The following is a 17979-nucleotide window of genomic DNA, read 5'->3' as shown; positions in this document are numbered from 1 at the left end:
GGGTGATGTGGGGTTCGCCGAGGCACGAGGTGGCCGTGTCGATGGGAGGGGGTGTGAAGATGCTGCCTGGGAGGTGCCGCGCTGTGACCCCCCCCGCCCCGAGCAGAGCTGCCCACCGTGCTGGAGCCTCGGGGAGGTGGTGATGGTGACGTGCCATCATCTCGTCATGGCAGTGTGTCCTGGGTTGAGTAAATGGTGGAGTTTTTTTGGTGGCAGGGGAGGGGGCTATCGGAGCGGCCCCCTGTGAGAAGCTTCTCAAAGCTCCCCCAGCTCCAAGCCAGCTCCATTTCTGTTTGGGAAATTGAGCCAATCAGCTGCGCCTCTGCGATAACGTATTTAAGAAGGGACGTGGTGATGTGCAGTGGGACTTGTGAGGGGGAGTTGCTGCAGCTGCATGAACACCAAGGTCAGTGGAGGAACGGAGGAAGAAAGGAGGGGGGAGGTGTGCTGGAGCAGAGACCCCCCTGTATCCTGTGGGGAGACGGCAGGGCGGCCCCCCCTGCCACACATGAAGATCTACGGTGGAGCAGACATTGATTTATGGCCTGTGGCTCCTGCTTTGTTGATCGAGGTGCTGTACCCGAAGAAGGCCGGGGTCTCGTGGGAAAAGGCATCCCCCGCTGCTGTAGTTCAGCGCTGGGAGGATTGCAGCATGAGGGGGAGTCCCACGCCGGAGCAGCTCGGGAAGGGCTGCAGCCGTGGGAGGGAATCCAGTCGGAGGAAGTTAGTGACCCATGACGGAGCAGTGTGGGGAACGCTGCGGCCCGTGGGAGGGACTCATGTCGGAGAGAGTTTGTGGAGGACTGTCTGCTGTGAGAGGGGGACCACGATGGAGCAGGGGGAACAAGTTCCGGACACTCCCCTCACCAAAGATAAGGGAAGTGGCAGCGCTGCCTGCACCCCCCATTCCCTGCCCCGGCAGTGCTGGGGGAGGTGGTAGAGATATCGGGAGCAGAGCTGAGCCCGGGAAGAAGGGAAGGGTGGGGGGAAGGTGTTCTCAAGATGTGGCAATGCTTCTCACTGTCCTACTCTGTTATGTGCTGTTAGTGTCTGTAATAAATGTATGGGGTTTTTTCTTCCCCTAACGAGTCTGCCTTTTGCTCATGACCATAAAGGGGAATTTTCTCCCCATCCCAGTCCTATCTCGGTCCCCAATCCTGGCTCTCTGTCCCTTCTCATTGCCGGAGGGGAAGGGAGAGAGAGCTGCCGCATTGTGGTTGGCTGCCAACCAGGCCCAAACCATGACACAGCGGGAGGAGGAACAGGGATGGAGGGCGGCTCCTCGAGCTCGGCGAAGGACATGGCGTGATGGCTGGTGCCCAGTTTAGGAGCCGTGCTGCCAGCGGATCGGTGAGTGCCACCGTCACCAAACTGGTGACCAACGCTGACACCTGCACCAGCCCTGCGGTGGCCATCAGGAGGACGAGGGCTGCAGGCAAAGAGGGGAAATTTTTTTGAAGGATGTGGAAAGGTGCTGCAAAAGGACTGTACCCCTCACCCCGTGGGGTACAAAAGGCCTGTCTGGGGGACATGCAGTGCCTGCATGCCGAGCTGGACCGGGGCTGGGTGGTCCGGGCATTCACGTGGGACTGCCAGCAGCGGTGCAGTGGGGCCCGTGCTGCCTGGGAGGGGAGATAAGGGTGGTGTATGTGACCTTGGGCAAGGTGGGGGGGTCACCCTTCCCCTGCGGCGTGTGCCGGGGGGGCACCAAGCACGGTGGCCGTGCTGCTGTAACTGTCCTGTAACGCGTCAGAAAAGGAAGAAAGCACAGGGATGCCTGTACCGGTTCCAGGTGATGCTGGAGGTTGCTGCGGGGCACTGGGTGGGAGTTGTTGAGTGGTGGGCAGTGGTGGTAAAAAAAGCAGCCCGGCACAGCCGGCAACACGGTGTTGGTGTCTTTTCTTGTCCTCTCTGCAGGGGTGTTTTTGGATGTGGTGGCACTTCTCATTCTACCACCTTGTCTGTTAACTTTTGGTTTTGTTAGTGTTTTAATTAAAGTGCTGTTCCTTTTTTCCCTCCCCTAACAAGTCTGTCTTTTGCCCATGACCATAATGGGTGAGCACCCCTCACTGTCCTTATCTCAATTCCTGAGCCTTTTGCTTCATTTTCTCCTTCCCACTGCTGGGAGGGAAGAGGTCAGTGAATGGCTGCGTGGTGCTCAGTTGCCCTCTGGGCTCAAACCACAAGTGTACACAAGAAAGGAGTTGGTCTTTCTAAGGTGAAAGAGTCGAAGGTGGTTGTTGTGATCTGAAAGACGAAGCAGCATGTCCCTTTTTTGGACCTGGGACTTGTTTCCCTCATTAGACTGAACAAGCCAGTCAAGTCGTCATTTTACTAATGCCAGTCAGACAGAACAAAGAGGTAGACTTATATAGTGAACAAAACTTTTTCTAGACACCGACTAAGCAGATGGAAGTACCAAAAGGTAATGCCTCAAAGAGGGAGATTTCAATGTTGAAACATAAAAATCCAACAACCTGTAATGTGCTGGGTTTTGCAAGGGCCAAAGCCTTTCTGTCAGTGAGGGTCTTTTGGTGTGTTTTTCTTGTTTGTTTGTTTTTTTAATGCAGCTGTAAACTTTAAAACTTTACAGATGTCTGCCTCTCCAGAGGAATGCAGGTAGACTGATCTCTGAAAGAGTTGGAAAGGTAGATTTACAAAACCTATCAGTCTGTACAGAAGTTATTTAACATTTACAAACTGCAAAGGTAGGTTTTGCTTTCCCCTCTGTAGGTCTCCTAGACTAAGACAAGTACGTTGTGACTTAAGCTACAGGTCCAACCTTCAAAAGAGCTTTAGCTTTACCTTTCAAACGTCAGCCACTTGAAAGTTTCCAAGTGGCCATCTGCAAGTTTGGAAACCGCTCCCTACACAGTTAAAAACAACAAGTTTAAAAATTTGCTAGATAAGGGTATCAATCAACAAAAAAATAACGAATAAGGTTGCTTTTAAGGTTGAATTACACCTGTCAACTTTAAGTGAGGCAGTTAACACAAATTTGACACCTAAAGGGGAAAAAAAAAAAAAAATCTCTTAAAAGGTAGGGTAATGCTACCCTGTTAGGCTGAACAGAGCAAATATTTGAGCAGTCCAACCAACCATACAGGGTAGCATGTGAATCCGATGTACAAATATGAAAGGGTTAATGGCCATCAACAGAACTGTCACACCGTGCCGTGTTTAAAGAAGTTAAACTGCCAACCTGTGGCTTTCGAAGGCTTTGACCTTAGACTGTCCAAGGGTAATATAACAGGTGGCTGTTTTAACCTTTTCTCATGAAGAGACGCTGTATGTGAGGCTGAAGTGGTAAACAAGGGCATAGGTTTTGGACACCTAACACACACAGGTGCTTACATAAGTTTTTTTAGAAAAGTACATAGGTAATTTTTCAGCAGACTGGAAGGTTAATTTGAGTGCTGAAGCCCTAGAACCTACGTGGCCCAACGGGCATCCTTAGGCCAAGCTGTAACACCTAATGCTTTACTTGGCAACAGCACAGTAGGATTTGACACAGTGTAGACCAAATCACTGCTGAAGAAATATTGGGACTGAACAGTGAACCCTCTAATCTTGCTGTTGAACATAGAGATGTGAATGTACAGCGAGAATATGGTGTATAAAGCAACAAACTTTTCACATCCAAATATTAACAGTGGGAAAAAACATGGAGGTAGCTTTTGAAACTTATCTTGTACGTAGTTTGAAAAAAATTGTAAACCTGAGGAGAGTAGCGTTTGCACTGTCCAAGTGTAACCCCTGTGGATACTCTTCGTAAAAGTCTAAATCTATTGGTCATAGATGACTCTTCGATCGCCCAGAAAGAATATGTGTTTCCTGCTAACCCTCTAAAACCTGTCCAAAAAAAAGGTGTGACAATTTTTTGACCTTGAGACACTTTCAAAAGTTTGTAGGTATAAATCCTAAAGCATTTTTTTAGGGGACTAAAGGGCAAACCTACTGTCGTGGTTTGAGCCCGGTCGGCAGCCAACCACCACGCAGCCACTCTCTCTCCCTTCTCTTCCAGCAGTAAGAAGGGACAGATGAGCCAGGATTGGGGTTAGAGATAGGACCGGGAGGGGAAAATCACCCTTTATGGTCATGAGCAAAAGGCAGACTCATTAAGGGAAGAAAAAAGAACATACATTTATTACAGACACTAACAACACATAACAGAGTAGGACAGTGAGAAGCATTGCCACATCTTGAGAACACCTTCCCCCCACCCCTCCCTTCTTCCCGGGCTCAGCTCTGCTCCCGATATCTCTACCACCTCCCCCAGCAGCGCAGGGACAGGGAATGGGGGGTGCAGGCAGTGCTGCTGCTTCTGCCATCTGCGGTGGGGGAAGCTTCTGGAACTTGTTCCCACTGCTCCATCGTGGTCCCCCTCTCACAGCAGACAGTCCTCCACAAACTTTCTCTGACGTGAGTCCCTCCCACGGGCCGCAGTGTTCCCCACACTGCTCCGTCATGGGTCACTAACTTCCTCCGACTGGATTCCCTCCCACGGCTGCAGCCCTTCCCGAGCTGCTCCGGCGTGGGACTCCCCCGCATGCTGCAATCCTCCCAGTGCTGAATTACAGCAGTGGGGCTGCCTTTTCCCACAAGACCCCGGCCTTCTTTGGGCACAGCACCTCGATCAATCAAGCGAAATACACAGGCCATAAATCAATGTCTGCTCCACCGTAGATCTCCATGGGTGGCAGGGGGGGCCGCCCTGCCGTCTCCCCACAGGATACAGGGGGGTCTCTGCTCTGGCACACCTCCCCCCTCCTTTCTTCCTCTGTTCCCCCACTGACCTTGGTGTTCATGCAGCTGCCCCAACTCCCCCTCACCAGTCCCACTGCTCCTCACCACGTCCCTTCTTAAATACGTTATCGCAGAGGCGCAGCCAATTGGCTCAGTTTTGGTGCAGAGGTGGAGCTGACTTGGAGCTGGGGGAGCATCAAGAAGCTTCTCACAGGGGCCACCCCTACAGCCCCCTCCCCTGCTACCTAAAAACTCCACCACTCACTCAACCCGGGACACCTACCCAACCAGTCATATGTTGTGATTACAAAAGTCAGGAGTCAGCCCCAGCTACAGAATCTATAGACTCAGACTAAAAAATTAAGTCATTTGTCGCTTATGAAGAACAAGGGCTGTGTAGGTGAATAATTTTTACAGCCCAACCTTTTTAAAGAAACAAAAGAAGGTTTTAAATCTGTTGGTTTAGCCTAGAGTGAGAACGCTACTGTGAGTTTTAAAGACTTGCTGCCAGGCCAACAGTGCGGGCCATGACTTTGGACTCAGTTTTATTAAAGAACCTTGTGGAAGGACTTGAGTCTAGGGTTTTCATAAGGTCGTGCTTGATTTAAACACTTTCTAAAACCATGCAGTAAAACGAAAATTTTAGAAAAATTATTATCTGGTAGTATTTAGTCTGACAATATTTTTTGTCATGTGTGGTTGTCAGATCAAACAGGACATTAAAAAGATTTCTCAAAAAAAAGAAAAAAAAAAGCCCAAAACTGTTCAAACCTGACAAAAGCCTACCTAATAACTATTAGGGTTCTTAAAAAAGTTTTAGATGAAAAATTACATGCTGTCATAACTGTCATTTAAGTTTTAAACTGGTGATCCTGGGAACTGTTCGGACTAAAACAGCTTGGGCGTTGCCTAGTTTTTGTTTCTCGTCAGTTATTTCAAGTACCGGGTGTTAGTGCAAAAGCCTATATCCACTCCGACAGAGTTACAATAAAAACTGTTTTTAACAATTATATCTGTGTTTATTTGGTAAACTGTTTCAATAGTTTAATTCAAAGCCAAATAGTGAAACCATTCTCTGTCAAAGTTTTAGGTTTTAACTAAACTTCTAGGTTAGCTGTCTGAATCACCCTACTACTGTAATCAAAAAGTATTATCAACCTTTTTTAGAGTTAAAACAATGAGAGAGATTGTTTAAAAAACAGTTTAATCAACCTTTTTAAACTTGAAACTACTCTTTCCCTAATCAAAATTTGGTAAAAGTTGTCATTAGTTTAAATGTATACTACAGATTTTTTGGGTTTTATAGAAAAACTAGGTGTGTTTGCTTTTTTATTAAAAGCCTCGAAAACTGTAGCTTAAGCAGTTTAAAAACCTTCTAACCTGGATGCTGATTTTTTTTTTTTTATATAGATTTAACCCTTAATTACTGAAAACATATAGTTACTATTCTTTACCTGTTAGCTTTTCCAAAATGTGTGTTAATTTTTTGCTGGTTTAGGTTACACCTAAAACTTTTTTTAAACTTTTATACATTTTCTAGTTAAAGAAACTTTTCAAAGCTAAACCCAAAAAGTTTTGAAACGTTGATGAAGAAATGTAGTTCTTAAAACCATATTTTTAAAAAATGGTTGTTGTTAAAGAACAAATGGTAGTTGAAAAGTCTAACTTTTTTCTTTATAATCCTAAAAAGTTTAACTATAAAAAGGTTTCACTAGTTACAGATGAAATGTTTACAAAAATTTGCTGAAGTGTTTAGGTAAACTAGATTTCACAGTTATAAAAAGTGTATCTAGTTTGTTAACTTTAGGAACACTATAAACAGGTTTGTAAATTAATCAGCTGGTTTTAATTTTATAGAACTTTTTGCTTGTGTTAATTAATAGGTTTTAAACTTCATTGCTTAGTTAGCACAAGCTTCTTGAACTTAGATTATCTAAACAAATTTTGTTTACAAAATTTCTCAAGTTTCAAAAGGCTTGCCTTTTTTTTCTGTGTGTGTGGTTTTTAAACCTTACTTGTATAAACTCATTTTTTTTCCTTTAAACCTTACACATCTTTTAAACATATTTTTAACCTTCCAAATCTTGTTAAAGGGTGAAAAAAGGTTTATAACTTTAACATAAAAAGGCTATATTTTTAGTTAGTTTTAAAATGGAAATGGTTTAACTAGTTAACTATCTAGCAGTTCAAACCTTACAAATCCTTAAAATTACCTTTGTTTAAAAGTTGAGGTAACTGTTAAATAAAATCTGAGGATTTAAAGAGTTGGGATTTTTGCAGTTTCTTAACCTTCCTATAGACTCTAGAGCTCAACAAAAATCTGAAGTTTGAGTGAAAATGAAAACTTAGGATTTAAAGTAAACCAAGTTATTTGTAAGTTATAAAAACAGATTAAAACTTTCGTTTTTAAGATGTTTGTAGTTTTTTTAGAAGTTTAAAAACTTTTAAGTTCTAAGATTTATCAACTAAAAAATGTAGCTTTAACTCTAAAGGTTAATAAAATATTTCATTAAAACCATGTTAACTCTGTACATTTTACCTTTCCATAAAACTACTTTAAAAAAATCAAGCCTCCCTAAAAGCTTATTAAATCCTGGTTTTTAAACTATAGTACTAAAAAAAAAAAAACACATTAAAAGTTAAGAGTGTAGAGTTTTTATTTGAAAAAAGTTCTTCAGTAGATTTTATAAAAAGTTTATAAAACCATGGTAATGGTTTTTGAGGAGAGTTTTTATGAGTTCTTTTTTTCTGTTATTTTTTTTTAAACAAATCATTGGTGGTCTTAAAAACAATATAAAAAACCTCCTCTTCCTTTAATGCAAGTCAAAAAAAATCTTTTTTTTTTTAAAGCTAACAGTTTATAAAACCCTCAAGTGTTTTTAAAAAGCTCACTAATAAACTCTACAGAGCTTCAAACATTTGTTTAGCCTGTTAAGGTTAGTCTATGAACTCCTGTTAAAAATCCTCTAAACTCCTGTTTAAACACTAAATGTAATTCTAACACTTTGAGTTTAGATATAGGAATTTTTTACGAGTCATAGAGGCCTTTTTAGTTTAGAAAGTTAAACGTACCTGTTTAACTTGTTCGATTAAACACTTTGAGTTAAAAAACTCCAAAAAGATCCCTTTGAGTTCAAGTTTATAGGTAATCAACCTTTTGTATAACTCTACAAAATATTTATAAAGGTTTAGTTCTTTAAACTAATTCCAAAAAGGCCTTAAGTTCTTCTACAATACTCTGTTTGATCTAAACTCAGAAACTCGTAAAAAGGTCTTTTTACAAACTCAGAAAAGAGTTGGATTTAAATAGTTTACTGTAGATTGAGTGGAAGACTGTTAGACAGAAAAATTGAAGACTCAGTGTAAAAAGACCTTTTTAACCAGTGTTAGATTCTAAACAAATTCTGAAAGACCTTAGAGATCCTAAAAAGATCTTAAAATGAAAGAGCTGTTAAACTCTGAAAAGCTGGAGTGTTTAAGAACTTTAAGTCCCTAGAGTTTCAAGACCTTTTTGAAGTCCCTAAAGTTATTTTACACTGTTGTGAAACCTTTGTGTAACTACGTAAGAACTCTGTAAGAAATGTTTTATCTAAACTCACACTTAATATGTACTTCTATAGAGTTTAAGAGTTAACTAGAGTTTATTGAATTATTATACCCTTTTCCTAGATATAGGAACTTTTAAGTTTATAGTTTATAAAGCTTACATTACACTACAAGTTATTCATAGTATTGCACAAGAACTTTAACCACAGTCTTATGCGCTACACTTTTAGTGTAAGACTAGAGATATTAATAAAATGTTTCTTATTAAGTATTAAAGTTTATACTTCAGAATTTTAAAACTACACTTAATACTTTTAAAGTTTATAGAACTTTAAACTGTAGGAACTTTAAAGTTCTATAAACTTTTAATACTTTTAAAAGATTAAGACACAATACTTAGCTAAGATTTAGGTTTGAGTGTGTAGTTAAAGTGTAAAGTGTTGATTAGTTTGACTTTTGTTGTTAAAAGACCTTTAAAATTTTTGTATTAGTTATGCTCAAAGTTCCTAAAATATTATGCTAGAACTTAGCTACATATAACACTTTATTGGGGAACTTACAAAATGCTACGACTGTTGGTAACACTTTGGAAGCATTATTAACTACATAAGGCCTACACTAAAAGACCTTGCAGTGTTTGAAACTTTATATTGTTTTTGTCTCAAAGGTCTTTAAGACCTTAACACTTCAAGGTTTAAGAAGTTCATAAAGCAAAATAACTTTAGGACCTTATAAACACTGCATTGCCTAAGGTCCTAAATTTCAGTTAAACACTGTTTTAAAGAGGTGTATGTTAAAACCTTTAAAAGACCTTTAAGTGTGTTTATTTAAAGAACTTCCTAAAAATTCTTTGAGAACTAAAACCAAAGTGCTTTAAGGTCTTAGAAGCATTATAAACTTTAAAAAGCAAGGTAATCTGAAATTTTATGGTCTTAGAAGAAATTTAAAAGGAGAAAACTTTAGAAGTGTAAAATTAAAGATTTTAAGCTTTAGATACAGGTTTTTTTTAAATGTCTTCTATTTCTTCAAGTTTATTGTATTGAAAAGACCTTAGAACTTACCTTAACACTAGCTGTACAACCAATTTTTAAAGTTGCTACACAAGCCTTACAGTTCAGAAACTTTTAACTTAGGCTTTTAGTTCAAGACCTTATACCTAAAGTTTAAGAACAAGTGTAAGTGGGTTTAGGGTTTGGGGTTTTTTTTTAAAGTTTATGATCTCAAAACCTTCAAGTAGAAGGTGAAAGTTTTAAGGTCTTAACCTAAAATATTTTAACCTAAGAAAATTGAAGTTTTACACTTACTGAAACTGTGTAACTTATGTTGTTGAAAAACTTAAGAACTTTTATTTAAAAAGGTCTTAGTTTCACACTACCAGTTTTCTTTTCTTCTTAGTTATACACTTAACGTAGCTTAAGTTTCATGTTTTCAGGTCCCTTTGCCCTTGCTCAAGCCCCAGCACCCTTCAAAAAAGAGTTAGACCCAAACCCCAGGCTGCAGAGCACTCCGCCGGTGGCGCTGAACTGCCTCAAAGCACCTGAAATGCTCCCCCAAAAAAGGCCCATGGAAATATCTCGCGACTGCAGAGGCAGATTGGAGATCCCCAGGCATCCATCCCTCGGCACCCCAGCAACGCCGAGGCGAAGGGGCACAGCACGCCCTGCCTTTGCAGCGCTGAAACCTTTACACGGTTTCCCGAGAGCATGAAACGCACCGTGGGACGAGGATGGGATGGACCAGGCAGCCGCAGGTGCAGCTCTCCACCCCTGCCCTGGCTCTGCAAGACGAGGCTTCCCCTCCCCAAGGATGCTTCCCCCCACAAATCACACATCCACCCCGTTTCTGACCCCAAACCATCACCACGGCTACCCCAGCAGCAAATCAGGGCGAGTGCTTTCACTCAGCTCTGACAGCCGAAGGAACCCTCATAGTTTTCCTGCTGTAACTCCTGTTTAGTGCCCGATCAGCTCCTCAAAAGGACACGAGCTGCCTTCTCCGTGTGCTGCCACAGCCGCATTAGAAACACTACCAGGAAGAGCAGGAGGATAAAAAATTACTCAAGCAAGGTTTTTCTTGCTCTTCCCATTCCAGAGAAGCCTTCAGGAGATGGACAAAGGGATACAACAGGTTTTTTTTTTCCTTTTTTATTGTGTTTTATTGAAAATGAGAAATATCAATTGCAAAAATCATTCCATTCCTCTTAAATGCCAGACCCTGATTCCACCAATCAGTTATCCCGGCAGCAAAGGACACAAACATCGCAATCACCAAAAAAAAGTACTTGGAGGTTGAGTGCTGCCGTGTCATGGTGAGCTGGAGGTGCTCTCCTCCACCAGCGTGGAGGCTCCGGGCCGGCACAGGGGCTCCCTGCTCCATCCCCAACGCTTCCCACCAGCACAGTGCCAGTCTCCATCTCACCTCTATTTCACAGCAAGGACAGAATTCACAGATTACATTTCTCAAGACAAACATCTCGACAGACAAAGGCCACCAGGAGCGTCAAGGCCGAGTCACGGCGGGCACAGATTTCACCTGGCTGCAGTGAAGTAACTCTCGTGCTTGGCAGGGACCTCGGAGCCCACACGTCATTTGCACGCAAAGAAGAACTTTTTCCGGAGAAAGTTGAAACAGCCTGGGATCTGCTTGTACCTCCCCTTGGCAGAGACGGCGTTTGCCACCTGAGAACAGAAAGGAGAGTGGTTGTGGAGCTTTTCTGACACACATATCAGGCATGACCTCTCGTGGGAAGCACAGTGACAAGGACAGGGAATGGGACTGTGGGACAGGAGAGCCGGCAGGTCTCCTAAAATGAGACATTTTCACTGGCAGAACCAAAGGGGACTCGAGGAAACATGACCTTTCGAGAAACCCCGGCTGCACCAGCCACCACTGCTTCCAGCGGGTGATTCTCAGTGTGAGCCACAACTCCCTCTTTCCCTTCAGGTGTTTCCTTAAAAGCAAATTCCCTTTCCACCCATATTCTTCCAGACATGCCTGTCATTTCCCCAAGTTCACTCCCCTTGAACTGAATGCCAACCAGCAGAGAGAGGGTCTTGTGCTACTCCCTTGAAATCAATAGCTGTTGTGTCACCAAATGCCAAAAGAGCACTGTGATATCAGAAAAACAACAAAAAAATAGGTCTTCTCACCCCTGCCGCCTCCACATAAGACTTTTTTCCTACCCAGGGAGAACAGTAAAAGCTTCTAGAAGTACCTAGGCTTGTGCCCAACTTTGACAATCCTCTCCAGTCACAGGGCACGCCGAGGAAGCCGTTTGCTTTTCCACGCTCCCTGCACGTTGTGCTCCTCGCTCACCCTGACGCACGAACACAAACATCCAGCACCACCCTCCCGAGGGCGAGACGCTCCAACAGACTTACCACGGTGCCACAGAAGCGCCAGAGAGAGGGCGAGCACCCATGGAGATCCCCAGGCACGAGAGCCCCAGGGGGGCTTCGCCAAGGGTGTGATCTGCCCAGACGCATGGCAGCCCACTTACAACAGAGCCCTGTGTCCCATCAGCCTGGACTTTTGAGGATGGGCCATGCTATGTGATTTTTTTAGCAGTTTCCTTGGAAAAATATTAAACCCTCTATTTTCAGGACTACTTCTCACTAAAGAAACCTCGAGGTGATTTTTGGCAGGTTGAGGCCAGACTCCTTCATAACTAGACCTCTCCCCAGTACCTCCAATTAGCCAATCCGTAAACCTAACGCTCAATACCCTCGCTCCTTTTTTAACTGGAGGCCTCTGTCCCAACTGATTGCAGGTCTGACTATTCCTTCATCACTTTCACAACTACACAAAGCAGGAAAAAAGGCCATTTACCCGCAGTAACATGTTCAGCAGGTCTTCCGAATGGGCATATTGCTCCAGCACGTAGTCCAGTGTTTCCACATACCACGAGCCGCTCGACACCTCCCTCCAGGAGACAAAACCTTCAGAGAAAGAATGAGAACGTTACTGCTAAAGCCAGACTTCTGTTCCTATCTCTCTGAGTTACTGCCGCTCCCTGGGTGCCATCTCCAATGGAGCCAGTTGTCCCTAACTGCCCCTGACTTTGGCCACGAAGCTCTGACTTTTTTTTGTTAATTCCCCTGTACCCAACAAAGGATTTGCGTGGGCTTTCTCACCTGGGAAAGTTGAATAGGAGACCAAGATGTCGCTGGGTGTGGGCAAACTGGCTACGGCATCCGGCTCGTCCACATTACCCAGCGGAGTCTGAAAAGGAGTCGCGTCCGACTCCAAAGAACCTCCAGGAGTTTCGTTGTCGGGTGAATCACAGTCCACTACAAAGCCTCGATCAATTTGTTCTGCAAAAAGAGGCAGTAAGACAATTCCTGAAATTTCATCTTGCCCAAGCATTCAACGATCGTACAACCTCCGTTAAGAAAAGATGGGGGGGAAACAAAAAAAAAAAAAAAAGAATAATAAAGGCCCTCCAACAAAACAATGCTTTTTGGCTCTTTGGCTGCGCTGGTTGAGTCGGAGCTATTGGCAATTCGCACGAAGCCCTCGGTCAGTGCTTCCCTCCTAACCTCGTGCTGAGGACCTGGAGCAGCCACTCAGCGGGCACTGCCTGGCCACGTGCTGCAGGTACTCCCCTCCTTCCAGCCCACATCTCCCTACCGTGCAGTAAAGCCATTCCAGCACACACAAATCCGTACTGCCCTCCGACGAGAGGCTCACGCCTGAGCCCTCAGACTCAACCTGTGCTAACAGCAAGAATGGGTGGCCGAGACTAAGAGAAGACAGCCGGAGAAAGAGGCGACAAACAAAAATGGAACAAGAAGCCAAAGCCTGACCACGCCTCTAAAGCCTGCTTATGCCCAACAGCTGATTCTCTACTAGAGCCAAAACAAAAATTCACCTCCACCACAGGCCTGGATGAAGAAGAGTTTGGGTTTTCCTCTCAAACTCGGACAATTGGACCCATTGAAATAGTTCACAATCTTTTCTATTGGAATGGGTTTTCCATCCGTTCCGTAAATGCCTCCAGGAAACTGAATATGGCTCGTCTGCAAGAGGAAAATCCAGGAGCTAGTAATGCAGAAGGTGAGACCAGCTCCGAGGCAGCCCGTTTCTGACCAGGTGCTTTGTAGCCTGAAATTACCAGAACAGATCTCACTTCCTTGCGTTTCTGCAAACCTGGGCACCACATCAGGGTGAGGGGACACCCAGGAGTCCTCCGGCACACACCAAAACCCAGCAGCCCAACTCCTCCTGTTACCCAGCTCCTAGCCCACCTCCTCCAGCGATGGGATTCTTCATACTCTGAGACACAACATACACCATTTTCCTAACTACTGCTCTCCTCATCCTTTGAGGCCTCTGACTTGTGATAAATAGGCTTTACTACTAATAGCATCTCCCCCATCAGAGCTGGAGAAACAGGCAGAACTAAACAACCAGAGTATGAGGGCCAGTGCTACCTCCCTTCACTCTCTGCCCATCATTCAGTTCTGAATTATACACCCCAGCTTCCAAATCAGAGAACACTTGTCCACGGGCAACACTGGATCAGACTACACTGAAGAAGCTCCCATTTTCTTTAACCCAGATACGAGAGTGTAGCTCTCTGCAACGCCCTGGGGACAGCAGAACAGCCATCAGATCAGTCACGACAGACCAGACCGCTTCCCTCCCACCCCACACGAGCCCACAGCGCAGGGAACTGTGCCCTCCCCACGGGCAGGCAGCCTGCCTAACCAGCAAAGGGAGCGGTGCCGCGAACCCACCTGGCAACCGTGGGAAAGGATGACCACGACGCAGCAGTCCAAGGCGCTGTGGTCCCGCCGCACCAGCTTCTGCAGCTCTGAAACCATTTCCTACGTGGAAAAGGCCACAGTAAATTTTTTGAACTGTACCTCAGTCACAGATTACTGCCAGGCCCTGCTCTTCTCAGCCTTCTCACAGCTGCACTGTGCAGAAGAATCCAGTTGATCTCTCTGCTGCTTTTGTCAGCAGAAGCAGGATAACAGCCACCCCACGTACAGATGGCAAAAGCCATTAGCAGAGTTAGTACTTCTGTGGTTTTGCCCTTATTTAACATTTGTTGTTTTGATCACACTGATTTCTCTCCTCGCTGCATTCTTTAGAACACAGCAATGTAAACCAAACCACACTTCCACACCATTTATCCACTGAAATGCACTGCTTCCGATGAGGGGCTGGTGGGTGAGCAGAGAACCTTGTTTTACTTTCAGCCTCTGCTCCGGATGACTGAGCCCCCCGCGCCGCTTCGGCTAACAGCTGAGCACTGTACAGACAGGCAAATCACACCCCCGGCTGCACACAACACAGAGGCTGTCAGAGCTTTGGCAGAAACACAGCCTCACCGATTTCCCTACAAATCACAACCATGAATCAAAGGTCAGGCAGAAGGGTGAAAACGTGCAAGGCCCTTCCTCCTTCTGCAGTTGCAGCACAGCAATAAAATAAGAGGACGGGAGCGGTTGATTATTTCTTTGTGCAGGGCGGGCTGGGGGTTCCAGCGCGCTGCCGCCGGGGGGTTGCGCCCCGCATCATGCTGCCGTCGCTCCCAGGGCCCGTCTCTCGTGTTAGCCGGACGCTGCCAGCCTCACCTGAGCTTTCAGATCCCGCCGAGTCAGGACGTCGAAGCGAAAAGCCTTGAAGCGCTTCTCCAGCTTCTCGCAGTCCACGTCGGAGCCGTCTCGAGCCGACAGATTCGAGTCTCTACTGAAGTTGATGTTGTTGATGATCAGGCAGTGTCCGCACGGGTCCGCTTTCAGCTCGTAAACCTGGCAGACACACGTTGCTAATTGCAACACCCTCTTACTTGGAGCACTTGCTGGCTAATCCAGCAGGACACAACTCCAATGAGGAACAGGAGTCCTTAAAGTAGCTCATTTCACAGCTTTTTCACTTCTCCAGGCCTAGGGACGGATAAGAGCATCCATTCTTCGCATGCACCTTGTTACCAGCAGCTGGAGAACACAAAGCAACCTGCCAAATCGGGGACTGCCTTTGGGGAAAACCAGCTGCTTCTTCACCTGCAGCATCTCCAACAGCAAGTTGAAGTTCCTGGGAGTTTTTTTAAGCATCATTGTCAAACCTCACCACGCGAGCCCACACAAGGAGCCAAGAGAACAGGCAGATAAATCTCCCAGAGACTCAGCTTTACCATCGACAACAGCATCACAGGAATTTTAGGAGGGCTACCCAAACACCTGCACTGATCCAGCCCCGAGCCTCGCGTGTACACAGCCGAACTACTCCCTCCACACCAGATACCCACAGACTACCAGAAGGCAACTCCAGACTCACAATACTCGCTCCCCTGCGTGCTTCCCCATGCATGCCACCCGTGTTCATTATTGTTTCCCTGGTGGCTGTCTCTCAATGCTACAAAGTCCAAACACCATTTTGCAGACAGCATGCGACTCGGCACCTTCAGAAATTAAGGGCAAGCTTTAGTTCTGTGTTATTTGTAATCTTAAGGAGCTGGCTAACGACTGACCTGAGTGGCCCCGTTACAGCAGCGTCAGCCTCGGAGGGATCACCCAGATAACACAAAGCAAGAACCAGCTGTCCCAGGGCCACCCACAAGGCACGGAGATTTTGCTTAACAGGAAACACTTTTGGCCTAACCAAATACTAACCAGATCGCGGTTCCTCTTGTCGACAGCCGAACCTACAACACACAACAGAGACGCCGTATTTAGCTCTGTGCACTCCCCAACAAGACATTATACACTTCTGTCTTAGAATTTACGTCAGTCCTTCCCTGTCACCCATGACACGGATGAATTCCCCCTTCCCACCCTGCTACACGCTGGAAAGGAGTTTCTCTGGGAGAGCCGGGGCCATGGCTTACCCCGGGGTGGCACGGGAGGTATTCGAGGTCTTTCGCTCTCAGCTTGGACTGGGATGGACAAACGTTCAGGGAAGTTCACATCTGTAATGACACAGCACAGCCAGGTCTCACCTTCTCCCCCCGACCAATTTCATGCTACAGGGAACCAACCCGGGGTCCCCAGAAGGGCCCTGAGCCAACAGCCGCCTGCTGCAGCGACCCTGCTGCGAGGCTGCGACACGACATCGCGTGCATCTTCCCCTTTTCAGGGTTTGACAGACTAAAGTTCCTTCTTAAAAGAAGATGGATCTGCACGCAGGTGCGGCACAGCACAAGATGGGGAGGACGCAGCAAAATCCATTTTCACCAAGGTACCGCAGAGATTGCTTGTAAAAATACAGAAAAAAGAAGCTCCTAACACTACAAGCACATAGCCTGAGATTAAAAGCTGCCACTGCCGTGAAGCACGACATTCTCCTAACAGCTCTGCGCATTCACTCTACAAGCCATGTGCCGGGATAATAAAAATCAGGACTTCACAGACCATTATCTGTGACGAGAGGGATCCCAGCTGCCACTCCCCACCTTGCTGTTTGCTCAGAAAACAACTCCACCCCCAATGCTTACTTTTATTATGTTTTTCTCCACGTAAGTCCAGCTCGACAGGCCTCAGGTCTATAGGCTGCGGTGGCGCCGCTGGGCACTGGCACTCCTCAATCAGCACATCCGCGAGGCCGCCCTGCCCAGTGTCCCGCAGGATGGAGAGAAATATGGGAAAAGCCTGTTTTCCTCGAGTCTCCAGATCGATGACCAGCTGCCGGGCCTGCTCTCCTCGGCTGCCGGCGCTCTGCAGAGGAGGAAAGCCCCCGGACAATTTGGGTTCACCTCGAGCCAAGGCTCACTGCCTGGCCAGCCCTTCCGACCAGCACGCAGAGAGAGGGGGATGCGAGGATCCACCCCGAGCACGTCGCCACAGGGCGAACGAGACCCAGCAGCCACCCGACCCCACTCCAACCACACAGCCCTGCTGCCTCCCCGGGGACAAGCGGCTGCAGCCCAGTGAAGAGCTTCTGGGGAGAGGGAGGAGGGAGCACCCCCAGCGTGTCCCCAGGGGACGAGCAGGCACCCCCCAGCCTGTCACCAGGGTGTGGGACAAGGTAAGACACCCCCAGGCCTGTCACCAGTAACAGAGAAGGGAAACGGGGGTCCCTTAAGCCTGTCACCAGTTTGGGGTGGGGATGCAAGGAGAAACCCCTACACCCGATGCTGGCTGGGGCAGGGGACAAGAAGGGACAAGGTGGGGGAGGATTTTCTAGCTCTTAGCTGCAGGGCCCGGAGTGGGGAGGGATGGGGGCCACCCCCCTCGGGCCTGTCACCGTGGTGAGGGGACATGGGGCCCTCCCTCGGGCCTGAAAGGACACAGGGGCCACCCCCAAAGGCTGTCACTGGGGTGAGGGGACACGGGGCCCTCCCTTGGGCCTGAGAGGACACAGCAGCCACCTCCAAAAGCCTGCCCCCGGGGCTGAGGGGTCACAGGGACCTCCCTTGAGACTGTCACCAGGGGTAAGAGGACACGGGACCTCCCTCAGGCCTGAGATGACACAGGGGCCACCCCCAAAGCCTGTCCCCGGGGCCGAGGGGACACACGCTGCCCGTTCCCCCGTCCCCCCGTCCCACCTGCAGCTCCTCGACCATGGCGCGGGTGAAGACCCCGCGGTCCTCCAGCGCGTCCCAGAGCGGCTCCACCCGCAGCGCCGCCACGAGCCGCGCCCGCGCGCGCCGCAGCGCCCGCCGCTGCGCCTCCTCCATGGCGCCGCCGCCGCTCTAGCCCCCACCTCCTCCCGCCAGTCTCGGTGGCCGGAAGCGGCGCC

General features: G+C 47.0%; 1 protein-coding gene across 2 annotated transcripts; it reads right to left on the bottom strand.

Annotated features, from left to right (window-relative positions):
* Positions 1-10420: 10420 nt before the first annotated feature.
* CASP9 (caspase 9) lies at positions 10421-17934 on the bottom strand. 2 transcript variants are annotated; one of them, XM_032986614.2, is made up of 10 exons: positions 17786-17934; positions 16736-16955; positions 16130-16210; positions 15915-15946; positions 14877-15053; positions 14031-14120; positions 13163-13310; positions 12426-12605; positions 12121-12230; positions 10421-10970 (listed from the first exon to the last, which is right to left on the bottom strand). In XM_032986614.2, exons 1-10 carry the CDS (start codon positions 17915-17917, stop codon positions 10878-10880), a joined length of 1263 nt encoding a protein of 420 aa, XP_032842505.2. In that variant the 5' UTR covers positions 17918-17934; the 3' UTR covers positions 10421-10877. The 2 variants fall into 2 exon arrangements, with proteins under 2 accessions (XP_032842505.2, XP_042650965.1); XM_042795031.1 differs by having other exon boundaries at positions 16736-16847.
* Positions 17935-17979: the final 45 nt, after the last annotated feature.

Source organism: Tyto alba, unplaced genomic scaffold (assembly GCF_018691265.1).
Source record: "Tyto alba isolate M040663 unplaced genomic scaffold, T.alba_DEE_v4.0 Super-Scaffold_20000042, whole genome shotgun sequence".
Classification (NCBI taxonomy): Eukaryota; Metazoa; Chordata; class Aves; order Strigiformes; family Tytonidae; genus Tyto; species Tyto alba.
Note: the sequence above shows the minus strand (reverse complement) of the source record. Positions and strands in the feature narration are given on the sequence as shown.

Excerpts from the sequence above, each read along its gene's own strand:
- CASP9 (XM_032986614.2), bottom strand. The coding sequence starts at position 17,917 with ATGGAGGAGGCGCAGCGGCGGGCGCTGCGGCGCGCGCGGGCGCGGCTC. Across the intron at positions 15,054-15,914 it reads ACAAGAGGAACCGCGATCTG|GTTTACGAGCTGAAAGCGGA; the intron begins GTTAGTATTTGG and ends TGTGTCTGCCAG. Across the intron at positions 12,606-13,162 it reads CATCCAGGCCTGTGGTGGAG|AACAAATTGATCGAGGCTTT; the intron begins GTGAATTTTTGT and ends CTCTTTTTGCAG.